At 38.3% G+C, this 24105-nt stretch overlaps 1 protein-coding gene across 8 annotated transcripts in view; it reads left to right on the top strand.

The window, feature by feature from the left end:
• The window catches only part of ENAH (ENAH actin regulator), a 99953-nt gene that overhangs the window by 55965 nt on the left and 19883 nt on the right, over nt 1–24105 (top strand). For 7 of the 8 annotated variants that reach the window (XM_065630639.1, XM_065630638.1, XM_065630637.1 and 4 more), the window contains exons 4-5: nt 8479–8563; nt 23497–23816. In XM_065630639.1, the coding sequence (XP_065486711.1) occupies nt 8479–8563; nt 23497–23816 (405 nt within the window). Of the gene's footprint in view, nt 1–8478; nt 8564–12140; nt 12257–23496; nt 23817–24105 lie in introns of those variants that run through there. The other variant, XM_065630634.1, reaches the window with a different exon arrangement.

The raw sequence follows: 24105 nt of genomic DNA, 5'->3' as shown, positions 1-24105 counted from the left end.
TTGAAATACTCCGCGTCTAGGTGTTTGGTTTTTTTTTTTGGTCCCCCTGATTTACAGTGCTGAACATGTGATCATCCTAATTTCTCCTATGCTCGATCTCTGCTTATTTAAATCAGTGTAAAAGTGAAAAGCGTTTTCACTCGTTCTGGTTTGAATGGTACTATTAGCTCAGGGTGTCAAACTCATTTTCACCGAGGGCCACATCAGCCTTGCAGTTGCCTCCAAAGGGCTGAATGTAATTTTAGGACTGTATAAATGTAGGAGTAACTACATTTATAATTATAAAATGAGTTTGACACCCCTGTATTAGCTAGTAGCTATTCAAGCAGACTCTGTTTTCCTGCTGACTAGTTAAGCAGATTGCAGGCCACCTGTAAATCCAGAAGAGAAAGACAGTAAGGCAGGACTGCACTTTCTCTTGGAATTTTAAGGTAGACTACTAATGCTACAGGTTCCTGCCCCATAGTGTTTAGGAGATGTATTAAAAATGAGCCAAGATTTGAAAGACTTACTCATTAAATAATTGTCTGGAGTGGTCAAAAGTTACACCTCCATCAAGTGACAAGTATGTGTCATCAGTTTAAGAGGTCGTTTGAAGAGGATTTCTGGCTTTAAGGCTGCGTGTAGTGTGTTCACATACCCAGTAATTGGTCTTAATTGTCTAGAGCAAAAATGACTGCTTTCTGCAAAGGTTTTTGCATTGCATTACAAAGAAAATTTTCATATCTGCATTAAGTAGAGCTCAGTGTTCCCATCAAAGTGACTCTGGAATGAGAGAAAAGCCTCAATGAAGGGCAATTAAATTAGATGGCTGAGAAAATTCTCTTATGTGTGAGAAAATGGATTATTCCTTTGAAGGAGTAAGGGCAAGTGAGGGCAGCGTGTGTTGGGAGATGAGAGGAACAAAGGGGTATCACACTGATGCTTTGCTGCAAAAATTACCTTCTAGTTCAGCTGGAATTGGTGGTGTTTTGTGTGGCATCTGTCTTCGGTCCCAGGAAAGCCTTGCTAAGAGAATAACTAAGTATGAGATTTATATATGTATAATTTGCATTTGAGAGAGTACTTCGAGTTGTTCGTTGCAGAAGATGAAAGCGGCAAAAGAAGAAAATAAGAAAAATAAGCCTATTCCAATTCTTTCTGTTAGAATTACCTGTATGTAAGATTCATGATGGTTTTTTTACTAATCTTTAACAGTTATGTATTGGTTCTTGAAAAGGTTTGGGGATACTCTGGATATAAAGGCCAAGGGTAGAAATGGCTTCAGTGAAGCTGTTCTAATATTGCCTTAGGTGACACTTTTCATTCATTAGAAAATGGGGAGGAGGAAAAAGAAACATAAGGGTTTTTTTGTTTCCAGGGTCTCTTTACTTTTGTTAGTCTAATCTTGAAAAAAAATCTTGAGGTTAAAGTTCTTCAAAATTATTAGTAACCCTAGAAGTTAGGTTGTCGAGTTACTAAATAATGAAACCTTTATGGGGAAAAGTTACATGCTTTTTCCATAGCTGTGTACTGATGTGCCGTCCTTTCTCTTACAGCAAAGATAGTTCATTAAAGCCTTGCCAATAGGGGAATGCACTTACTCATATCATTGATTGAATAATTTAGTATCTGTGGGAAATGCAAACTGAAACAAGAACTGGAGTTGCCTAATTGGAATATGTGTAGAGGCTCTAGGAGACTGAAATGAGAAATGCATATGCAGGGCTAGGGGGGATCTCAGATGCTTCTCCTTGTTCACATCATGCATATTTTGGTTCACATCATGCTAAAACTTGTTTTGAGAGAAAAATTATTCTACTGTAGTGAAGTAATTATGCTATACCTGTACTCCTGGCTAGCCTCTGGAGCAGGCTGTCAGCGCTTCCTGTCAGAATGGGAGTAACATTATCTGTGTTGTCAGAAGCTGGATAATATCTCTATTTGTACTAGCAAGTTTTTTTCTTTTCCTTTTAGATGTGGAATCGATTAAAGAATCTATTTTTGTAGCTAGTAGACTTTATAATAGCTAATCCTGACTTACATGCCAAAATATTGACCTAAAGGAAGGTTTAACTGTTTATTGCACAAAATACTTCAGTTCCATTTTAATTGCACGTAAGATTATTGAAAGCATCATCAGTGTTATCTGTGGTATTTGGAAGTGAAGGGCAAGTTGCTAAGTTTTCAGAGTTACACTCAGTTCTAAGAGTTGCCCATGTGGTATTTCTGATTTTTGTGGTTCTTCAGGATTAGTGTTGTATCAGGTGAAAGCACTGAAGTTTGGGTGGGCAGCCCAAAGAATTTAATTAAAATTTGGTATTTGGTCTTCACTGCATGGTAAACCTATGTAGAAGTACATTAATTTGTGGAAAAAGTTTTGTTTAATAAACGTTGGGGAATGCTAATGTGTTTTTCTCTTGAGGGTTCATATTGTTGTCTTGAAAATATTACCAGTAGAAGCTGTAGCTGTATTAAAACTGCTGCCTTTTGGAAACAGTGTGGTGTCATAAAATCATGACCATGACTGTGGAATTACAGCTTTGTTAGGCTCATTTCTGTAGTATTGTATGCAGATGGTGACTGTCATCATCTATAACATTGCTATTTAAACAAAGCTTGACAAAACTGAGGGAAAAAAGTAGTAGTATTGATGGTATTGATATATTTAACTTTTGATACTTGTTTTTTTACAATTGTGATATTATAGTTGCATAAAGCAACTTTCTTATGAAGAGGGACTGAGAGAGCTGTTCAGTCTGGAGAAGGCTGAGGTGGGATCTCATCAATGTTTATAAATATCTCAAGAGTGGGTGTCAAGAGGATGGGACCAGACTCTTTCCAGCTGTGCCCGACGATAGGATGAGGGACAATGGGCACAGACTGAAGCACAGGAGGTTCCATCTAAACATGAGGAGAAACTTCTTTACTCTGAGGGTGCCAGAGCCCTGGAACAGGCTGCCCAGAGAGGTTGTGGGGTCTCCTTCTCTGGAGACATTCAAAACCCGCCTGGACACATTCCTGTGTGATCTGCTCTGGTTGAACCTGCTGTAGCCGGTGGGTTGGACTGGATGATCTCCAGAGGTCCCTTCCAACCCCAACCAGTCTGTGATTCTGTGTAAAGCAAGTGTAGGACTTGACTGCTGAAGCTTTGTCTCTGTCTCCCCCTGCATGAAAGGACGGGTGAGAGGGAAACCCCAAACCTGCTTGAGGTGACCCAGCCAAGCTGCTGAGCCGAGCCCAGCACCCCCGTATCAGCGCTCCCTTCCCCGGGCTCTGCTGGCGCTGATAGGAGCCTCTGCTGGCAGTGATAGGAGGCGGCTTATCTCTACTTAAATTCGAATGTATTTTCATGAGTGTATTATTCTTGTCCAATTTTATTACCTTGAGCAGGTAACAGTGCTTGAGAAGCGAAATGGAAAGCATTTACTTTCAGTAGGGAAAATGCAATGTAGTTACCACTCTCCTAAAATAAATGGAAGCCAAGAGTAAATTAACTCAGCTGGAGGTGCTTAAGAAATGGTAGCTGTATGTGAGGAAGCAGATACTTGAAGGAAAGTGAAGTCTTAGCTGGAAGGTGATTCACACAATTGGACATACTAGAGAATACTTTTGTAACTTGTTAATGCCCTAGTTTTTGACTGTCACAATCTTGCATATAAATCCAGAATACAAGTCCAGGTCTTGAGGAGTGGTGCTGTTTTGCTTCTGCTGAAGGCTGGTGGGCGAGTGTCCCCAGACTTTGTTCTGTGGTGTCCTAGAGCAGCACAGGCTCTGCATGGGAGGAGAAGTACCTAGAGACAAGGGAAAGAGGTTATTTCGCCATAAGCTACTAAAAAAGAAGGGAGATTCAGGCGAGACCTGAGGAAGAAATGTTTTACAGTGAGCGTGGTGAAACACTGGCCCAGGTTGCCCAGAGAGGTGGTAGATGCCCCATCCCTGGAGACATTCCAGGCCAGGCTGGACGGGGCTCTGAGCAACCTGACCTGTTTGAAGATGTCCCTGCTCATTGCAGGGGGTTGGACAAAATGGGCTTTGAAGGTCCCTTCCAACCCAAACTATTTATTCTATGATAATAATTTTTCTTACTATTTCCTAGCGTAGATCTCTGAAAAAGCCTGCTTTCCATTCATTCAGAAAACCTTTAAACATTTACTAAAACACCTTTTTTTTTTTCTTAAGTTCTTATATTCTATAACAGAAATACATCTTTTTGCTGTGGTGTTGAACTCTTGCCTGAGGTGTGTTCTTTGCTTAGTAGGTGTACTCAAACTGTCCTTAATGAAAATCTCTTCTGAAGATTATTAGTCAGTACACCTATCTTTATAGCATATGCCTATATAAATTGTTGTCTGCTTTCGATCCATTCTTTCTTTGAAAAGTCAGTCATACTTTGATTTGAATATCAGACTCTACAGTTGGAATGTTGCTTGGTCTTGGCAGTAACATACTGAGATATGAAAGAGTGGGAATTCTTAATTATTGTGGTGTTTATATAAACTCTTTCTCTGGGGGAAAAACTGAGATCTTTACCTCAAGCTGAAATTCTCATGTGTGATGGTTGACCAACATTTTCTAAAGCCACTATAGATTTTTTTACAACTTAGATTTTTGTCTTTTAATGCTGTACTCTGAATAGTACATTAATTGCAGGAGTGGGGTTTTTGTGTTTTGGTTTTTTGGGTCTTTTTGTATGTGCTTTGGTTTTCTTGAACACTAGGGCATGCGGGGTTCTGAGGAAGATTTCATGGGATCTGACTGTTAGTGGTCCCCCAAAAAGAGCTTCACAGATTCTTATTTTACCAGATCCCAAGGGAGCCTGTTCAGCTAAATGAAAATGCACATTGTAGCTCATTGTATAACCTGTAGTATTACGTGTAATACATGATTGTTCCTGTCTTAAACAGTACATACTCAGGGGTTTTTAGGGCTGTTAGCTCATAGAAATGTGATGTCCTCAGTGTCAACCAGGTGGTATGTCAGTGCTGGTAGCGTAAGGCAGGTGACATTAAAAGATGTGGAGTGGAGAGTTTGGTGTGAAACTCCAAAACAGACAGTGTAATTGCAAAGATTAAAGGAACTGATGAACCAAAAAGCATGAAGGGAGGAGAAACTTTGTGCTTCCATCTCCATCTTGCTAATTATACTTTCATAGGGTTGTACAACTAGAATTAATTCAGCTCTTGAATGGAGATACGGAGGTGAGAAGTCAGTTGGAGGTGAAAATGAAGTAAAGGAGTTTGATAAACTACAACTCTGGTTGCGGTTTTAAAAAGTGATGCTGGGATTGCTGAATTCGTCTCAAGCAGCCCCCAGCAGCCTGATGTCATTCTGTGAGCTGTGCCAGCATAGTTGTCTGTGTGACCACATGAAGAACCAGAACTGATCCTGTCCTAGCTGGTGAAAACATTTCTTGCAGGGTTTTTTTTTTTCTCCTGAGATTTTTAATGTATTAGATTTCCAGTCCATCTCTCACTACACAGAGGCCTGAACTGTCATAGAGGAAGGGTGACGCAAAGGTGAGAATAAGCTGAAAACCAGAAAGCGTTTAAACTGGAATAGCTGCTGAACAAATTAGTATGAAATTATATCCTCTGTGTGACAGAGTGTGCCATGGAGTGCACCATCTGTGCTTTCATTAGAAAAAGAAAGATGTTAGGCTTTCCTTAAAAATTGGAATGAATAGACCATTCAACCTCGTCTCTTATTTGGGTTGTACCTGTCTCTGAAGATAAAGTGATCCTGTAGAAGGATCAGAATTTTTTTCCAGGCAGTATCTATGAATATTTCTCTTGGGGCTTGATGTTACTGAAGTACCTTGAAGTGTTCAAAAGCCTCTGAGAGAGTTTTTTATTAGTTAGTTCCTGCTTATTTATTTCTTATACCATCTGTCCCATTACTGACAGTTGTATTTTAGCAATGAAGTGGTGGTCTTGGCTTGCTTTAATAACTTAATTTTATGGGATAAAATATACTTTTCCACCTGATGCGTACCTTTAACTTGCCAGTGCCTGTTAGCATGGAATTTGTTAGAGAACAGGCCAAATGACTTGATAGCTGAAATCTACTTTCCTGAAAGCCTTTGGCATGCCCAGGTTTCATTTCCTTATGGCAAAAATGTATAAGAAATCCTGTAACAACCATGTTAATTGTTAGCAGGGGATTGTGTTACACTACTTTGCATGAATAGCTATGAAAGAAGCACATAACTTACTGGAGTAGATTGGCCAGGTTACGCTGGCTCGACTTGCTGATGGTTGTGTTCTACAGAATTTACGGAGAACGTGATTTTCTGACATAGTGTCCTACAACGCGATTTGAGACTATGAGAACAGGTTTTCTGATAGTTGGGCTGGTTTGAATAGCCAGTGCAAGTGAAGACATGTGGATGGTTTCCAGTGGTGCTGGCAAAAGAGAGTCGGGGGGATGCTGGTGGCAGGGTTGTACGGTGGCATTCCAAACTCACCTACTGCAGCATGATAATACCTTGTTAAAAAAAAACAAACGTGTTAAATACTCTTAAAGATTAGATGAGCAGAAGCTTGAGGTTTTAATTTCTACTGTGTTTTCGGTACAAAATAGTTCCAGTTGGTAAATGGCCAGAGCATGACCGTTTCTTTTTATTTTTGTCCTTTGCTATTAATTTTTAGGTGAATGTGTTTCATACCGAGAAACGGCAGATCTGAGGGAAGGGATTATATCAGACGTGGCAAGCGGTGATGGTACATAGCACCTTTTAAGCAGCAAGGCAGCTGCTGCCAGGTTGTCTCTGTTTCTAAAAGCCCATGAAAGGCTGCAGCGCGGTGCAGACAGCGAACAGCCCGGCTGCTCCCCCGGCTGCTTGGGAGCTGCGGTCATGGCTTAATGGGCATCAAAACCTCCCACCTGTCACTCAGGGGAGGTGATGGAGGAGGATGTGTGACCTCAGAAGTCGTAAAGCAGAAAAGTTTTCCAGATGAGCAATATGACAGATGTTCCCACTGACTGATAACTTAATTATCAGTTATCATTGCAGTTAAATCTTTTGCGCTGAAAATAATATAGATTTATATCTGTGGGTATCTCTTGGAGATACTCCAAGTAAAAATAGTACATCCAGGGCAACATCATGTATTTAGGTATGAGGACCTAATGCTTGCTGAAAAGAATAACTACAGAAAACACAACCTCTGTAGTACACCTCCTGCTTTTATATTCTAGAAGTGCTCACACTACTTTTTAACTGTAGCGTACAGTAGATAGTATACACTTTTATAATTTTTGGGATTCGTTGCCTTTATGACCACAGTGGAAACAATACTATGCTGTTTTGAGTAAATGAACCTCTCTGTATAGCATTTAAACAGGGCACTTGTTTGCTGAATCTGGGGCAGATCACCTGTCCTTGATGTCTCAGTACATCACACGTGGTCTCTTCATGTTTTTGGATGACTTTCACAAGTTCAGATGGCAAACAATTTTACGTTTTGATATTTGAGATGTGGGAGATCTCATTACAACTCCATCATTCTAGTTTGGTGGAAACTAAGCAAGAAATTATTGGTTTGCTTTGGGACCTTTTCAGAACTTGATACATTTTTATTGTTTTTAATCCTACTTACTTATAAATTCCATATGCTAAAGTTTAGCTGTAGTCTGAATAATTTCCTGGTTTACTGCCTATTTTTACAGAAACAGTACATTCGTGATCTACTGTGTTCCATTCTGCACTTCTTCATCCTTCTATTCAATCTTTTAAAATAATTCTGTGCTGTAAATACATTTGTAAGAAAAATGGAAAAGCCTGTTTGTTTTTCAAGCAAGATCTAGGATATACAATTATTTGAAAGATGTATGATTCAGAATTGCCCATCAGTAAAAGTCGAAGCTGTATTTGCATGTCCTCTTTTGCATTTAATGTGCTGAGCAGAATGCACAGTTTGTGCATTCACTGTATGCCTCTGTTCCTTTGGACACAATACTTATCTATCCAAAAAGGAAGGTCTTTGATCCAAGTTGATGAGCTAAAATCTGAGTAAATTGTGGTGTGACCTGTAGAAACTTACTTTATCTTCCTTCTCTCAATATGGTGATAAGTTTCTGATGTTTTTCTCCTGTTCTTTTTTTTTTTTTTCTTTTCATTTCCAGTGTTCTATTTAGGTGAGTGTTTTAATTTTTTGAGCCTTTTCCTCCAAGAGTACTTGTTCATCGTTCTAAGAAAATCTCAGACTTGGAGCGCTTTTCAAAGCTTTTGTGAAGTTCCATCGTATATAAAATTTATTTTGCATTTCTGTGAAACCCTTTCATCCATGTGAAATAAATCCATTCTGTAAATACATAAAGTAACATTTGTTGCAGTTTTTATTTGCTGTATTCTGTTGTTGAGCTTCTTTGGCTTAAAAAGCAGAAGTGAACAGTTCTTACAGTGTCATGTGATGGCTGGCCTTTTGCCTTGGTTTTGTGCATTTTTTGCATAGTAAGAGTTCAAATCATTAATTTATGATCTGCCTTCACCTTTAGGTCCTACATTGCCTCGACAGAATTCACAGCTTCCCCCTCAAGTACAAAATGGTCCATCGCAAGAAGAATTGGAAATCCAGAGAAGGTACGGTATTGTAAGTGAGCAGTTGTTCACTTAATGCATGTAATAACTCCTCACTAATGATAAGTTAAATGTCAAGGGTTTAAATTACTCTCTTGCATTAGGGCAGCATTTGTATGTGTGCAAAAGCTTTGATTATAGCAAGATGCCTTGTTCTTGATCTCCACCCATTCAAACGTTGCAGTTGCTATTGGCCTGTCATGGAAAAGTTGAAGATCAGATGGGAATCTTTGGAGGCTTTCACTGCTGTTATTTTTCAACCAGACTAATTAATTTTCTAGTGACTGTTTTGTCATCAGTTTTTGACACATCCTTATAAAGAAGAAGGCAAGGAAGGAAGTTTTAACCTTTAGAAGTAGAGAATTAAATCATCATGGAGAATGACAATTTCGCTTCCTGAATGTGGATGCACTAATGCAAAATATTGTATTGGAAAGCTTGCTCACCTTTATACTACATCAGTTCTTTAGCAAGGAAACCATCATTTTCTGCTTTTAGTGTATACATTCATGGAACATTTTAGGAGTTAAACTTTCACCTGTAACAATACTGATTGTATCTGTGCTGCCCTCAGGGAGTAGTCTGTGTTCCCCTGACCAGTTTATACTCGTCCAGGCTAAGCTGTTCCCTTCAATTTGAAGCCACTGTACCCTGTCCCATACCCTGTGGGATTTTTTTCCAGACCCATAGCATTTTTAACATATGAGGGGTTTTCAGTTCCTTTTAATAATTGCTGTGTATCGATCATGTGCCCAAGTTCTGGGAACAAACTTTCTAGTTGCCATATTCCTGTTCTTGTTGTGTGGCAATATGGGTTAGTGCTGTAGGTCGAGTGCCTGTGATGTGGGTATATGAAATGGCAAAGTCTTCTAGGATAGTGCCATCAGACTGGGTTCAGTAAAAGAGCAAGACCTTGAACTGTCTCAGGCGTACTGCCTGTGGTGCAATCCTGGATTCTTTTACCATCAAAATACTCCCCGGAGATTAGCTGTTCCCTTCCAGGAGGGATGCTGAGAGCAATTTAGGTCACATGCAGTACAGATGTAGGGAACAAGATCCTTGAATAAATAGGATGTGATCCAGATTGATGGTGTGAATTCATTTAATAGCTTTCAGTGGTAACTGGAAAAATATTTTGACATGTTTGGTCTAATTGGCACTAAAGTTTTTTCTATTTTGATATTTTGCATTTAGTTTGTTTATGCAAAGGTGAGCAGAACCAGATTGCTAATTTGGGAGTAATTCATATTGTAGATTCAATAAACTAGCTATATGTGTTGAACAAAGTTTTGACATCAAAATTGGTCATACTGGCTCGTGTATTTTCTGCAATATGTTCTTAAATGTGAGCAGGGATCGCTTTATCTAAAAGGTACCTTGTTTAAAAACAAATAAGCAAGAAGCTCATTACAAATCTGTCTGTTTGATGTGTTTATGTGCAAGTCTGCTGTCATGAGAAAGGTCTTTCATGTCGCTTCTTTTGACAGACTTTTAAAAGAAGTTTTTCTTTTGATTTTTTTTTTTCTGTTCTACAGTAGTGGCTTTTAATATTTTTGTTTCCCGTCTGTTCCTTTAGAAGCCTGTATTAATTGAAATTTATAATGCTGAAATACTTTTCAGAGAAGCATCGTAGATAGATGTTCCTTCAGAAAAAAAGTGCTGCCTCGTATTAAGAGCTCTGCAAGTCTCTCTTGACATTTTCTGTGTGTAAAAAAACATATTATCAGATGGCATTCTTATGGCTTCGCTTTCTCATTTGATCAGTCTGATGTACTTGTTTTCATCTAATAGAATGTCGTCTTTGAAGTCCGGTCCTGGTTTTGATTTGTTTTTCCCTTAAAAAAAGGATAGATATCTGGAATGGGTGTTTACTCATCTTGCTGGCCAGATTGTCTGTGGAAAGACTATTGCCATTGGGTCTTTAAGCCTAAGAAGAACATGTGATTTTATTAAAACATTTCACAAATGTTTCTCTGGTCTCTTTACTACTCTAGCTATATGGTTATAATACATTCAATTAACTCTAAGCTAGAACTCGTCTTCTGCAGTAACTGCCTTTCAGCTTTCAGACTGTAATAACAGTAGTCTTACTGCCACAATGTACAGAATAGTAAATAGTTGGGAAGAAAGGTTTAGGTATATATTACTTTTAACATATCTCCAAGTGACATTTCCAGTCTCGGTAAAGGCATTGTGGGCAGAATTGAATTCTGTGGGGAGCAATGAGACTACAGGTAGTGCAAGAGAAGGGAATAACTGTGACTGTGTGGGAAGGAACATGGGGCTTGTGATGGATCGGTAGAAAGGCTTTGCTGAGTCTATTGCTCATGAAATGTGTCTGTGGGGTGGAGGTTTTGTTTAAGACGTGGCTTTGATAATATTTGGGTTTAAGTGCTGGTCTCATATCACTCCCCTTAAGTGTACCTGATTCAATAATGTTTGACTGACTCCCAAGTTCAGAAAAATATTTTTTTAAATTATTCTAAGCCTGAAAAAAAAATGCTTACATAAAAATGAAAGTTGAAAAAGGGACCTTTGGAGGTCATCTAGTCCAACCCTCTGCTCAAAGCAAGACTGATTTTGAAATTAAATTATGTAGCTTGTAGCTTCAGGGTTTTCCTAGGCACAAAAAGAAACATTTCCTCAGAAACGTTTTGCCAAAGGAGTGACTGGTGAAGAATGGCATATTAAAGAGAGCTCTTCAATTGTTCCAATGTTTTCCTTCACTTTAATAACCGGTGTTCAAGAATCTTGGGGAAATTGGGAACTGAAGAATTACATTAGATCATTGTCAACAAAAGTGTATTATTTTGGTTCAAAGATTTTTCTCTATTTTAGAAAGGATTTAGATGCCTTACTGCTTTAGCACTTCTTTTCAAAATGTAATATTACTTTGTTTATTTTGCTGCAGAGCCTGTTACATGAATGTTTGTGTTGTTTACTGTGCAGTGATGACAGGCTGTAAGGTCATGAGGACCAGATGTGGGATCTAAAACACTGAGGTTTTTATGTGGCCAAGGTTACACAAAAGGCGGTGAATGTAATAATTTCATCTGGTGAACTGATAACTTTTGTTACTTTCTTATAAGAAACCTGAACACATGGCGTGTGCTTTTCCTGTTGAAGCAGGGAGTACTTGCAGATAGCTGTAATTTTCCATAACTTGCACTCACTTAAGAACAGTAATAACAAGCTTTAAAACACTACAGCTTCCATTTTCAATCCTCAAAAATGAAAGGATTTTTGTTGTATGGGTTATTTTTCATTTTGTTGAAGTGGTAGTCAGGCAGTGTTTATAAATTCCACTGATTGTTTGATAATGAGCCAACTTTAGTTGACATACGTACTTGTTAATAGCTGCAGAGTTACTTAATGTCAAATACCATTCTAAAATATAACATTAGTTCATGGCATGCTTCTGTGTGCTACTCGTGCATGTAAATTTACCTTCTCTTCCAGCCATGATAAATATATTGTCAGGAATATGAGTCACTGAGTTGGTATCTAATATGACACTTGGGAATTTAATGAGTTAATGTTTATAAATAACTTCAAAATCATCACTGCTTCATAAATAAAGAGACCAAGAACGCCAGAAACAGAGAAAGTGTATTGATTGTAAGGCATAATGAAGGTATACAAGCCACCCGTTGTCCTTCAGGGACGCAATGGACCAAAACTTGACCGACTCCTGTCGTAAGTACTCAAAAAAGTTTGAAGTTCACCTAAACGCAACAGCAGAATATTAGGGGGGATCGTCATTGTTAAATACTTCAAGTTTGCTTACGGTTTTCATTTACATCATGGATTGGGATGATACTGTTGAAGAAAACGTGGTGTGTGACTGTGGTTAGAAAGTAGTATTGATAGGGTGTGGTTTTCATAAGTTCTTTTGGAAGGCTTCTTAGTTTTAGACAGTACAAGTTCAGAAAGTGGTAAAAAGGTAGCAGTTTCTTATTTACTGATAGACTTAAAGGAATGCTTTTTATTTTACAGATTAAAAGTATTTTTATGAGATTTTGCTAATCTTAATTTTTAACTGCACTAAAATAATTTGTATTTTTTTTCCCCATGTAAATCAGTAATTATTACATGTGTAATTCCTGGGCTGCTTTGAAAACATGTGGAAATAAAGAAAAAACCCGCATCCCATAATTCAGTAGCAATGTATCTATAATAATAGACTCGATGATCTTAAGGGTCTCTTCCAACCAAAATGTTTCTTTGGTTTGAAGGAAGGAAAGTTTGCCTGTCACTTTGTGTCCCTGGTAGCCCGGTTTCCCACAGCCCGTGACCATTCCCTAGTTAACAGGCAGATATCCCGTTTCCAGTTTTCCTCTGCTTTTGAAATGGTGCCATTTATCCGACAGCTTATTTTGAAGAAGTCAGGTTTCTGTAAAGCCATATGAAGTGATCTTTCCAGCCTCTGCATTGCACAGTGGGTCAGGAAACCAAAGACACAAAAGAAAAAAGACCCATCAGTGTTGGTTAGCTCATCCTGAAGGTTTCAGGGGTTTTTTTGCCCTCAAAATTTCTGGAACACAGATTTCTGGTATGATAATGACTTTTTGGTTTTTTTAGTGCCTCTCATTTTCTTTCCATTCAGTTTGTTCCCATTCACAGTGAAGTTTTCCTTAGTTCTGTCAAGTCTAGCTCTCAGAGACTTAGTAACTGGCTTTATGGAGAGGTAATGGGTGCTGTCTGCTTACAGTACTGAATAGCTATAGATGTTGGGTAACATTGACACGTTCAGCAGACTGGGAAGAGCGCTCTTCCATTAAGCAGTCTTCTGACTATGTTGGCAAAATTGTTGCCTGAATTGCTGCAGTTTAGTATGGATGTTGCTTGAAGGGTGGTTCTTAGAAGTATTTTAGTAACACTTTTAAAAATGTTTCTTTGAAATCTTACCCTTTCTCAAAAATGTTCAGTTCTTTTTTTGTGTGGTTTGTGTGTGTTGGTGTGTTTTGTTTTGGTTTTGTTTTCCTGTTTAATGCAAAACATGAAATTTGGATCAGAAACCACTGTACATTTTTCCACATTTTTTGTTATTTTGGTTCCCTTTCATGAAATTAGTGCTGTCCTGACATACTCACTAGAATACCGCTGAGGGAGTTGCCAATAGAAGTAGGTTTTTCTACTCAAGAGAAGCTTTTTTTTTTTTTTTTTTTTCCCCCAAACATTGCATGTGCACTGCTGACTTCCTGTAGTCTGGCTTCTGCCAGGTATATAAACTAGCAGGACGCTTGAACTTAGTAAGTTGAAAAGATCAAGGTGATGGAAAACTTTAATAGATCCCTTTCTCTATTAGAAATCTGTATGTAAGAACCTTTAGATTGGTAGATACCTCTTCATGTCTTTGTTGTGGCGGTTGGTTGCCAGTTTTCGCTTGACTGATAAAACCTAATTTTCTTATTTCCAACTAATGTGACTTGAGCTTATAAAATAAGTGCTTCTTGTTAGACCTTAAATCCCTTTTGATCAAGGAAATGGAAGCCTGTTAGTTTGACCTTGCTCATGTGAAAAGATTCAGAACTACTTTTGAAGAACAGAATGACGAACCACGTAAAACACAGGACAGTAAACTGTACCCAGATAATACTTCGTTTTGCAAAAGCAGTGTCCCTGGGCTTTAGGAAAGCATTTGACAGATACCAGGAGGGAAGTTCCTAGTTGAGGTGAAAGGAAGGAGGATCACCATGGAAGTGTGAGGAGCATAAGAACACGTAGTTCCTCCTGCATCATTGGAGTTGGAAAGGATCACATTTTATTTGGTGTTTTGCTGAAGAAGGCAAGTCCTTGCTACTGATCTGAGTTGAGATACCCGAGCACAAAGGAGAACAAAAGGAGTTGGATGATGTTTGAGATTTTGATGAACAAAATGCAATGAGAAATAATACATAGCTGGTGTCCTGTTTTTTAGACATTTTTAGGGGGGAAGGTCCCCCAACCTGTAGACCAAATACTAGAGTTTAGGATGTCTTAATACTAGTGTACGGGGAAAAACAAATTGACAGTGGAAGTGTTACATGCAATAGTGATCAATCAGGGGAAGGCTGCTTGAACATTGGCAATAGGTATAATGACCTGTAGATTTGCATCGTGTTTCAAAATCGTGATACATGTAGTCAATTAAATGCCTTTATAATTTTGCATTTAATTAAGTGTAAAGTGTACTTTGACGCAGACACAGTTGAAACAATCTCACCTTTCACTACTATTTAAAGAACAGAGGTCCACCAGTGTTGAAACCGAGTCTAATTGTCAGTTGCAGAGCATGTGCATAAAGTCAATTCACAAGCCTCTTACCTTTGAACGGTCAAACTTTGCAGGTCTTCTGAGCGTCTGTTTCTTGCTTGTTTTATCAAGTCAACTATTAATAGCTCTAGTCTGGGTTTCTCTGAAACCGTGTGCAGTGGGCTCAGGTAGAGCTTGTTCAGACTGTCTAGCACTTGAAAAATCTTTGTTTAAAAAGACATAACTAAACACAAGTAACTTTAAGAGTTTTAGTGAGAGCATATAGCAAGAGTTCAGTTCAGATGATGCAAAGTGAAGGTCACGCAGCTGAGAGCACTTAAGAAGATGCCAGGAGGTTAAATATTGATCGCTTCTTCTGAGGTTATGTTATTCGTGCGTCAAGTGTACCTTTTATTCTTGAAGACTCTTGGTTTCGGTGCAGGCTGTCCATGTGATGGAAATTTGCAATCTCTGTTGCCATGATTTAGACTCCTTTCTCTTTGTAAATGAATTATGAAATTTTTGGGGTGGTGTATGTTCATTCCATGGTACATAGGCATTATTGAGATACATATTCAGTAGGTTTATGTGACCATACAGGAGAGTGAGCTTTGTGGTAAATGCTGAATTTTGGAATGATGAGTAAATTACTTGATATTAAAGTGCAAGTTTAACGTTGATATTCAGATAAGTTCCTACAAATTTGAAGGGCCTTAGCAGACACACCTGTTCATTTTCTGAACTTGTGCAGAACAAGATCAAAAGATTAATCTATTAAAACTCAAACTGGCAGCAAAGTTCAAAATAATCAACACGCTGAAGCACTTTTCTACTTCTTTCTATAAACGGTTGTAACAGGGATAAAATAGATTGACTGTACCTTGTTAAATTGATGTCTGTAGAGCACGTGGGGCTACTTGTAGTCATGAGGTGGCTGCTCCTCTGCAGATAACACGGTGCTGGGGATGGAGTTGAGGTCACCCTGCGTCTGGTGCCGGCGCCTCCCGCTCGGCTGCTGTTATAGCCTGTTTGCAGCCAGCTGCTGGGCTTGGAGCGGTGACTCGGTGGTGGGAGGAGGAGAGCCCTCGTGTGAGATGGATTCTAGTAGGTAGCGACTGTTGGGTTAGATAATGATATCTATGCCCGCATGCTGGGGCTTTTGGCGTTTTAGAATAAAAGCCCAAACGTTGTGTTGTGTGTTATTCCATAAATTGAGGCTGGGTTAGAGGAGCTGCCCTCAAAGCCCAGGCACTTGGAGATTCCAGGACTGAAATATTACGGACTTTTTCTTGTACAGCTAGTCACTGCAGTGCAACTTGTTAAATTCATAAACGTACTCTAATGCAGAAATGTATTTTAATATTTATTCAGTTGGTAAATGCAAGTTTAATGGCCAGATCACCAACACAGCTTGAACAATTCCATTGGTTTGGGTTGATGAATTCAGGTTTTGATGATTAATTGTAGTTGATACTACATGCTTACCTTTGGAACTTTGACATAATAGCATTATTTCTAGATTTGTTGTTTATGTTGGGTTATAAAATTTACATTTAAAAACTAGTGAAGCACAGAGTGAAAGATGCACATAATGTCTTAACGGTAATGTTCAGAATAGATAAAGTGCAGAATATATTACTGCAATGTTTTAAGCTAGCAATGGTCAACCTTCATGCTGCATTTGGGGTGTCATCCTTGTGTCTATCCTCTCCTATGCCACGTTTGTTTGTTTGTTTTAGGATAGATAACAGCACAAACAAGAAACTGTTCCTCAAAAAAAAGGCAAAAAAACCCAATGTGTGACACAGACTTGAAAATTTCCCCTCAAGAGAATCCGTCTTATGATTTTTTTGTTTTAATTTGACTTTTTTTTAGTGGCTCAAGTGACGTTTTTGATGTCCTTTTTCAATGCACGCATCTTATTCGTTATTTTTTGCCCTATCCTTGTTGTTATATCTTTAAGCAGACAAAATGAGGATAGTATTCCTATTGATCTTTCTGAGTGATTTGATGTTGTGCTTTGACACCAAGTTATTCAACAAAGAAAGAAGGGAATATGAAGTTGGTGTGTTCATAAATGATGACTAACAGCTGTCATAGTGTGTATTATCTGCCTGCAGCTGACCTCTTCACTCAATGCAGCAATTACTTCAGTCAGGTCTGTTCCTCGAGATATTTTGTTTTCTTCAGGCTTGGTCCTTGTATCTTTGTGTTCTACAGTGAATTTTAAAATCAAATGCTTCAAACCAGTTTCCGTTCATCTTGAAATGTCTATCAGCTCAGTGCCTGTTGAATTTGGATGTGATACAAAGATGCTTCTGTCTGTACTGTTCATGGAAATACCTCTGTTTTTAATGTATCAGCCTCCATGACAAGAAGTCTTTTGAGTTTGTGGCTGAATTCTGTTATTGATATATGGTCATCTCGGTGTGGTTTGCTATCATCTTTTTAGGAAAAAAAATAATGGCTTGATCTCACATCCAAAACCAAAGCAAGTCAGTGTTTGAATCCTGAAGATTTATGTGAATGTATAGAAAAGCTTCCACCTGAGGAAACAAGGTGACCTGCCAGAGCAGACAGCTATTTGCTTTCACAAACTGGTTTGGCAATGGGTTTGTTACATGTAAGGGTTTTTTTCTCTCTTTTCCCTTGATGCCCTTGTGACACTAGCTCTGGTTTTCGGCAGGATGAGCATTACCTAATGCTGGGACATACTTTCTCTTGTTACTGCAAGTGTTCCAGGAAAAGACAGGTTCTCTCTGGCTATTAAGTCTGCTCTGACACAGAATATTGTTTCAACAGTGAACACTGAAGTTTCTTAATCTAGTTGAGATCTCTGTCTTCCCTTCAACCCTTGTGATAATGGTCATATTTTAAGAAAACTGATTGAGACTTCAGTTCTTCTGAATGACTGTGGTGAAGTCCTTAGCAAAGGGACTACGATGATCACGGTCAGTCATTCACCTCCAGGAGCAGAAGCTAAAACAGCCTTCCCCCTGCTTCCCCCAGAAAATATAGATCTAAAGTTACTGAATAATATCATTTTGGGATAGCTCACTAGTTGCTGCGTGTGATGGTGGTTGAATATAGTGTTACTTGCTAGTGAAAGCCATGATGGAAGGTGATCTCGGTGCACATGAGGTATTGACTCATTCATATAACATCACGAGCTGAGATAGTAACACTACTTCTTAATTTTTATTCCCCTTTATGCTCTGATTCAGAACAAACTCGGAAGGCTTTGTGTGTAGCTGGGGAAACTAACAGCGATTCTGGTTTGCAGTTGTCATGTAGGAGAAGCTCTAAACACTGTCACCATTGGAAAATGCGAGGTTTCTTTCAGCAGGGATGCAACAGTGTGTTCTTAACCATGCTCTTTGCATTTTTCTCGTGTTATTTCAAGAATGTAGTCATGCTCCCGATTCTTGGCTGCCCAAAGAACTGGAGGATTAACGCTGATAGAGTTCAAAGTCACAAGTTACTATTGTAAATATGATTCTTTCTTCATCCTCTCTGAATATACCTCCTCTTTAATTGGACAAAAGTAAGGGCGAGAAAAAGAGGGGAAATAACTTTAAAATATGTTGCAATATTAAAGTAAGTTAATTTAAAAACAACAGCCGATATCTGCCCCGCCCCCCCCCCAACACCCCCAAGCGAAGTTTCCCAAGACACTTTTGGCATGGAACTAACGAAATTCCAAAAAAAGTTTCATGAGTAGAATGCGTGATGAAGCTGGCGGCTGCTCTGAATTCTGAAGCTGATTCTTTGTATCTAAACCCACATGTAACGGTACCTATGTCACAAATGACAGATGTGCTGTTCAGTTTTATAGTACTGTTTTCAACTATTCAGTGTAAATTAGCTCTTAGGTTCTAGTAACTCACACCTTTAAAATAATTAGAATCACTTTGCCTTAGCATAATTAACATTTTGCTATAAGCAGCTTTCTGGGGGCATTTTCAGTACCTCTTTAGCTTTTTCAAAAGTTGTCCTAGTAGCCAGATACTGTGCTTTCTAAGGCTGAAGGATTTTCATATATTGCTTTCACAGTGTTCTTGAATATTCCCCTGCTTTAGAACTGCCCAAGTCTTGACATTTCAGAAATGCTTTAATTGATGCATAGTGACTCCTTTTAATCTACTAATGCTTTTGCACAATATAATTTTGCTCTCTGACAATACTTTAAAATAAAATTACATTATCTAATGCTAACTAAACGAAACCAAGTGGTTCTAATGCACACAAATTTATCCTTTTTTTAATTAGCAAAATGAGTCCTTAATCTTTTTAAGCTACAGCTGTTACACTTGTTAAGCTGTAGTTCTCTCTTAGTTTATGAAATTCACCCTTCCTTATTAAGTTGTGTTGAAGCAACTTCATTGCATTACTGGTGTACTGATCTTTTGACCTGTGCCGCTTTTGGTTTTCTATCTGAAATGTTTAAGTTGTTAAAACCACTGTAAAAATGTAGTGGGTTGTGGTGTGCGTGGTGGTGGTGGTTGTGTGTTTTGGTGGGGGGTTTTTGTTTGGTTTTTTTGGGTGGTTTTTTGGGTTTTTTTCTCCTTGTTGACAAAGGAATGCTTCAGTGATATATAATGAGAATAACGTAAAGTTTAAATATCTTCAAGGATGGTGTATTTCATCTCATATATCTTCCTGCATGAGAATTTTATATATGATAGGAAATGTTTGCAAGGTATTTTGCTGCCCTCTCTTGGTAGAGCTTTTGTATTGTAAGCAAAGTGTTTGACTTGTTCACAGTTTTTATTTGAACATTTAAAAGAACTCTGGTTTTACTCCTTTATTTCCTGAAGAAATGGAAAATGAGGATTCTTTTACAAAATATATATTAAATATATTAAATATCAAATCACTCAGTATTTATTTAATTATGAGAACTTTTTCATTTAGGTCCTGCATAGGTGAAAGTATCTCACTGTCCTTTATCTAAGATGCAGACAGCCAATACAGTTTGATAGTGTTGTTTGTTGACTGAAATATTTTTTCCTTCAGGTAAAGGTTAAAGTGTATGAGTGCTCAGGTACGTTTTGTGGTGACACATGGGCATTGTGTGTCATAAAGACACAGACAAAGCTCTTTGAGGAGAACAACCCCAGGTGACCTCAGGAACATCTTCACACATATTGGGAGTTAGTCAATCCCAAGCAAACAGTTTGATTTAGACATACATCTTACGCTTTAGCTAAAATTGCATGTAATTACATGCTATATGGAGACAGTCTCATTTATATATAATCTCACTGTCCGTGTCTTCCTTCTTCCCTCCTGCTATATAGTACATACACATGTAGGTATACCCCTCTCAATAGTTACAAAAACTTTAAGTAAAAACTAACAAAAGTCCCCACCTTAACTCCTGGAATACTACCCCCGCTGCTCTCTAGTCCTCTGGGCATTTTTGGTGCAACAGCTTCTTGTGCATGATGCAATTTCTATTTTCTAAATGACCTTCCATGTTGTTTGTTGATTGGGTTGGTTGGTTTGTTTGTTTTTTCTTTTGGAATCGCTGTGGCGAGGAGTTCCACAGCTCATCTGCCTGATGTGCAGAGGTGCTCACTGTTGGTGGGGGGTTTTTTTAATTTATTTACCTTTTTTGTTTTGTTTTGGTTTTGTTTTGGAGCTTTGCAATTAGTTGCATCTACTCTTTCCTCCCAGCTGCTGTACTAGGATGTCCTCATCGCGCAGGATTTTATAGGCCTCCAGTTGTCTTTTCCAGAATGCAGACCTGCAGGATCTTTAGTTATTTTTTTGAACGGAAACTGTTAAGTTTGATCATAGTGTTGGTGCTCTTTGAGCCTTTCCAGTTCTGTTGTTTTCCCCCTTTTGAGATGGGAACAGAGAGGCAGAGTTTGTGAAGCTGGATGATGGCGTTTTCTATACTGCTCTGTAATCCTTTCCTAACGTGCAGCATCTGGTTTATGTTTTTGAACAGAACACATCAGTGAATGGATGTCATTGTAGAACTGGCTGTCATAACCCTAATATCTCACTACGGAGTCGGTAGTCAACTCATACTCCAGCATTTTATATAGGAATTTAGCGGATTTCCCCTCTCTCCCCTGCATCACTTCAGTTATATCTCAGTTGAATTTTATTTGCCAATTGTATTGCGCAGTTGCCTGGAATTAGAAGATCCATCCGTTGTTCTTTGTAATTGGCCATCAATCTTTGCTGTCCTAAAGAACATAAAATTAAGGAGCTTAGTCAAGAGCACTTCGCTGTTTCTTTTCCAGGTCGTTTATGAAAATATGAAACGGCACAGTTCTTAGTATGGCTTGTTGCAGAACTGCCTTGGTGATGCTGCTCTTATGTGGGAAGTGACCTATATCAAGGTTCTATTTCTCTAAAGATATGAAAAACATAAGAAAAAGAAAATTTAAATATTTGTCAATTGTGTCGTGTGTTATTAAACCCAGTGAACTGATACCTTCTAATTTCATAAACTAAATATAACTTGAAATGTTTATAACCTCAAATGCCTTATCTACATTTTAGTTTTAGGATTAACAGTGTGTATGTTTCTAGGTAGAATATGATAGTTCTGACAAATAAATGAAAAAGAATGAACAAAATAAACAGAAGCTGTGTTTGGAGTCTGTAGATGTTGACTCATGCTTTGAGTAGCTTTTTAGCTACAAACATCTGTGCATGCATCTCTTCTTTACTAAAAAAGAGCCCAAGGTGGCCGAGCTGAAGTTAGCCATGATGAAAATCCTGCTTTCCTCTAATAATAGATTTTATCTGAGGCTAAAAGAGCACATAGGACTAGTTTCATACAACACAGAGCAAGTTAAAATGTAATGCCAAAAATATTTTTAATATCCCTTTTGGAGCTTAAATTTTTGTGGTTTACACTGTGTTATCTTGATATTTTGTAGAAGTTGTCTACTGGTTCCAAATATGTATCAGTCAACTACCAGACTTTTTGTTGGACTATAGAGGCTAAAAACCAAGCATTTAACGAGCTGAGTTGCAGCCCTAATTCCTTAACAACTGTTGTTACAACTCTGTTATATGAGAGAGTGGGAGCTGGTGGCAAAACTGACACAGGAGCAGAACTATTTTGCAGTTTCTGAGGATGTGGGTAACAGGTTCAATAGGGAGAAGTCCTTTTGCTGTACATAACTGGGACTGCATTGTTTATAGCAAGTATGAAATTTCAATATTTTACAGAGGTTTGTTTTGTTTTTTAAAGGAAAAACATTGTTCTGAAAGAGGATAGACTTCAACAGTAACAGTGTATGAGCTGGGGTTTCCAGTTCTGCCAGTATTTTTTTGAGCATGAATAGGAATGAAATATCTGAAGCTCCCTTAATTTTCAAGTTTCAGTTTTACATGGCTCTGGGCATATAATATAGAATTACTAATGACCTTTCCAAATAAGATTGCCTAGTGGCAGTCTATAGAAAAACATGTATCTAGTAGCTTAAGGTGTCAAAATTAAGGTCTTGTTTTTGCTTTATAGTTAAAAGCTGCCTCTGCTTTGTATTTATTGAGAAGCTTTCTTCAGTTTGCGTCTGAAGCATGGCAGAAAAAATGGCTGTGTGCTTTTATATACAAGTTCTTCTTTTTAAATGTCATTATTTTTGAAAAAAAGAATTCAAATAGAGGATGATAACTAACAAGATTTTCAGCGATATGTACTGACAGAAACATACTGGCCACAGCTTTGAGGAGGATGCACCTAATTCTTCTTTTAGTAGTGAGCTCCCCCAAGAGATGAAAAAGCTTTGAAAATCAAACAGATATATTTTAGCAGACTACAAACACGTATCTTATTTGAGTGTAATTTCTTTTTAAACTAAAAAAAAAAAATATATAAAACAAGTTGTAAGGGGGGCAGGGGGAAGGGGTTGTTTACAGCTTTTCCCACTGTATTTTTGCAGGAAGTTCTTTTTTTTTTCAGCCAACCTAGTGGGTTTGGTAGCAAATTTTGCATGATTCCTTCTTACCCTTAGGAAGTTCTTTGTATTTCCTCTGCCTGGCTTTTACTTGTTTTCCTTCTCTCCACGTCTTCCCCGTCTGTGCTTTGCCATGAGCTGGAAACCCCCCCCAGCTCCCTGCAGTGTTTCCAACCATGTCCACTTTTCCCCTGTCTTCAGGATATTCTCATCTTGACGACAGTTAAGTTGAATGTGTCTGTAGTACTGTGCGGGTGGAGAGGGACAAAAAATACTTTTTGATGCTTCTGTAAAATTTGGATAAATAATAGCTGAGTAGTTCATCTGAAAAATGTAATTTGTTTGAGAGTGGCTTTTTAAAAAAAATTGTAATAGTCCTATTTCACTGTACTTTAATTTACTGCTTCAAGTATAAAATACCTTATAAAGAACAAAGGTAACTCCATATCCCAAACTGGGAAGATTGCATCAGTTAATAAATTATCAGCAATAGCTTTCTTATTCTTACCTCTTGAAAGCAGTCTCTCAGAAAGTTAAATTAATTAAGAGGAAATTGAATATGTGATTATTTTTACTGTAAGCATAATACATCTATTATCCAGCTCAGAAAAAGAACATGTAGAATTAAGAATTTTATGTAAGTATAAATGCTGTGCTTTTGTTCTTGCTGGTGCGAAGATCGTTGATTAGTTTGTCTCCTCTTATCCCCTAATAGTTGCTTGATATTTTTGGTTTTTGCTTTGCAGCTTAGTCTTTTTCCTTTTTTCACGATTGTAGACAGTTGCAAGAGCAACAGAGGCAGAAGGAGCTGGAACGGGAGAGGCTGGATCGTGAACGAATGGAACGGGAGAGGCTGGAGAGAGAGAGGCTAGAAAGGGAAAGACTTGAAAGAGAGCGCCTAGAACAGGAGCAACTGGAGAGAGAACGACAAGAAAGGGAACGGCAAGAACGCCTAGAAAGGGAGAGACAAGAGAAGGAAAGGCAGGATCGAGAGAGACTTGAACGACTTGAACGGGAAAGGCAAGAAAGAGAACGGCAAGAACAGTTGGAAAGGGAACAATTGGAATGGGAAAGAGAGAGAAGAATTTCAAATGCTGGTAAGAATTTCAAAGCATGAGTGTATTCAAGTACTAGATGACTCTTTATGTGTTTGAGTGATGGAGTGGGAGAGACGCAACAAAGGGCAGTGAGTACAGTTGTGCAACAACAGCCAATATTTCAGGCTTCTATTTGCAGAATTGCTTCCTTTTTATGGCAAGAAGTCAAAGATCTCTGACTTTTCTGTCATAACTTTCCATTACCTCTGAAATATTTTTTTTTGCACTATTTGCTCACTCCATTGCTGTATTCTCCGGTTGCTTGAAGAACTTGGATCATGTTGGGCAC

Source organism: Caloenas nicobarica, chromosome 3, assembly GCF_036013445.1.
Source record: "Caloenas nicobarica isolate bCalNic1 chromosome 3, bCalNic1.hap1, whole genome shotgun sequence".
Classification (NCBI taxonomy): domain Eukaryota; kingdom Metazoa; phylum Chordata; class Aves; order Columbiformes; family Columbidae; genus Caloenas; species Caloenas nicobarica.
The sequence above is the reverse complement of the archived record's forward strand: the minus strand, read 5'-3'. Positions and strand labels throughout refer to the sequence as shown.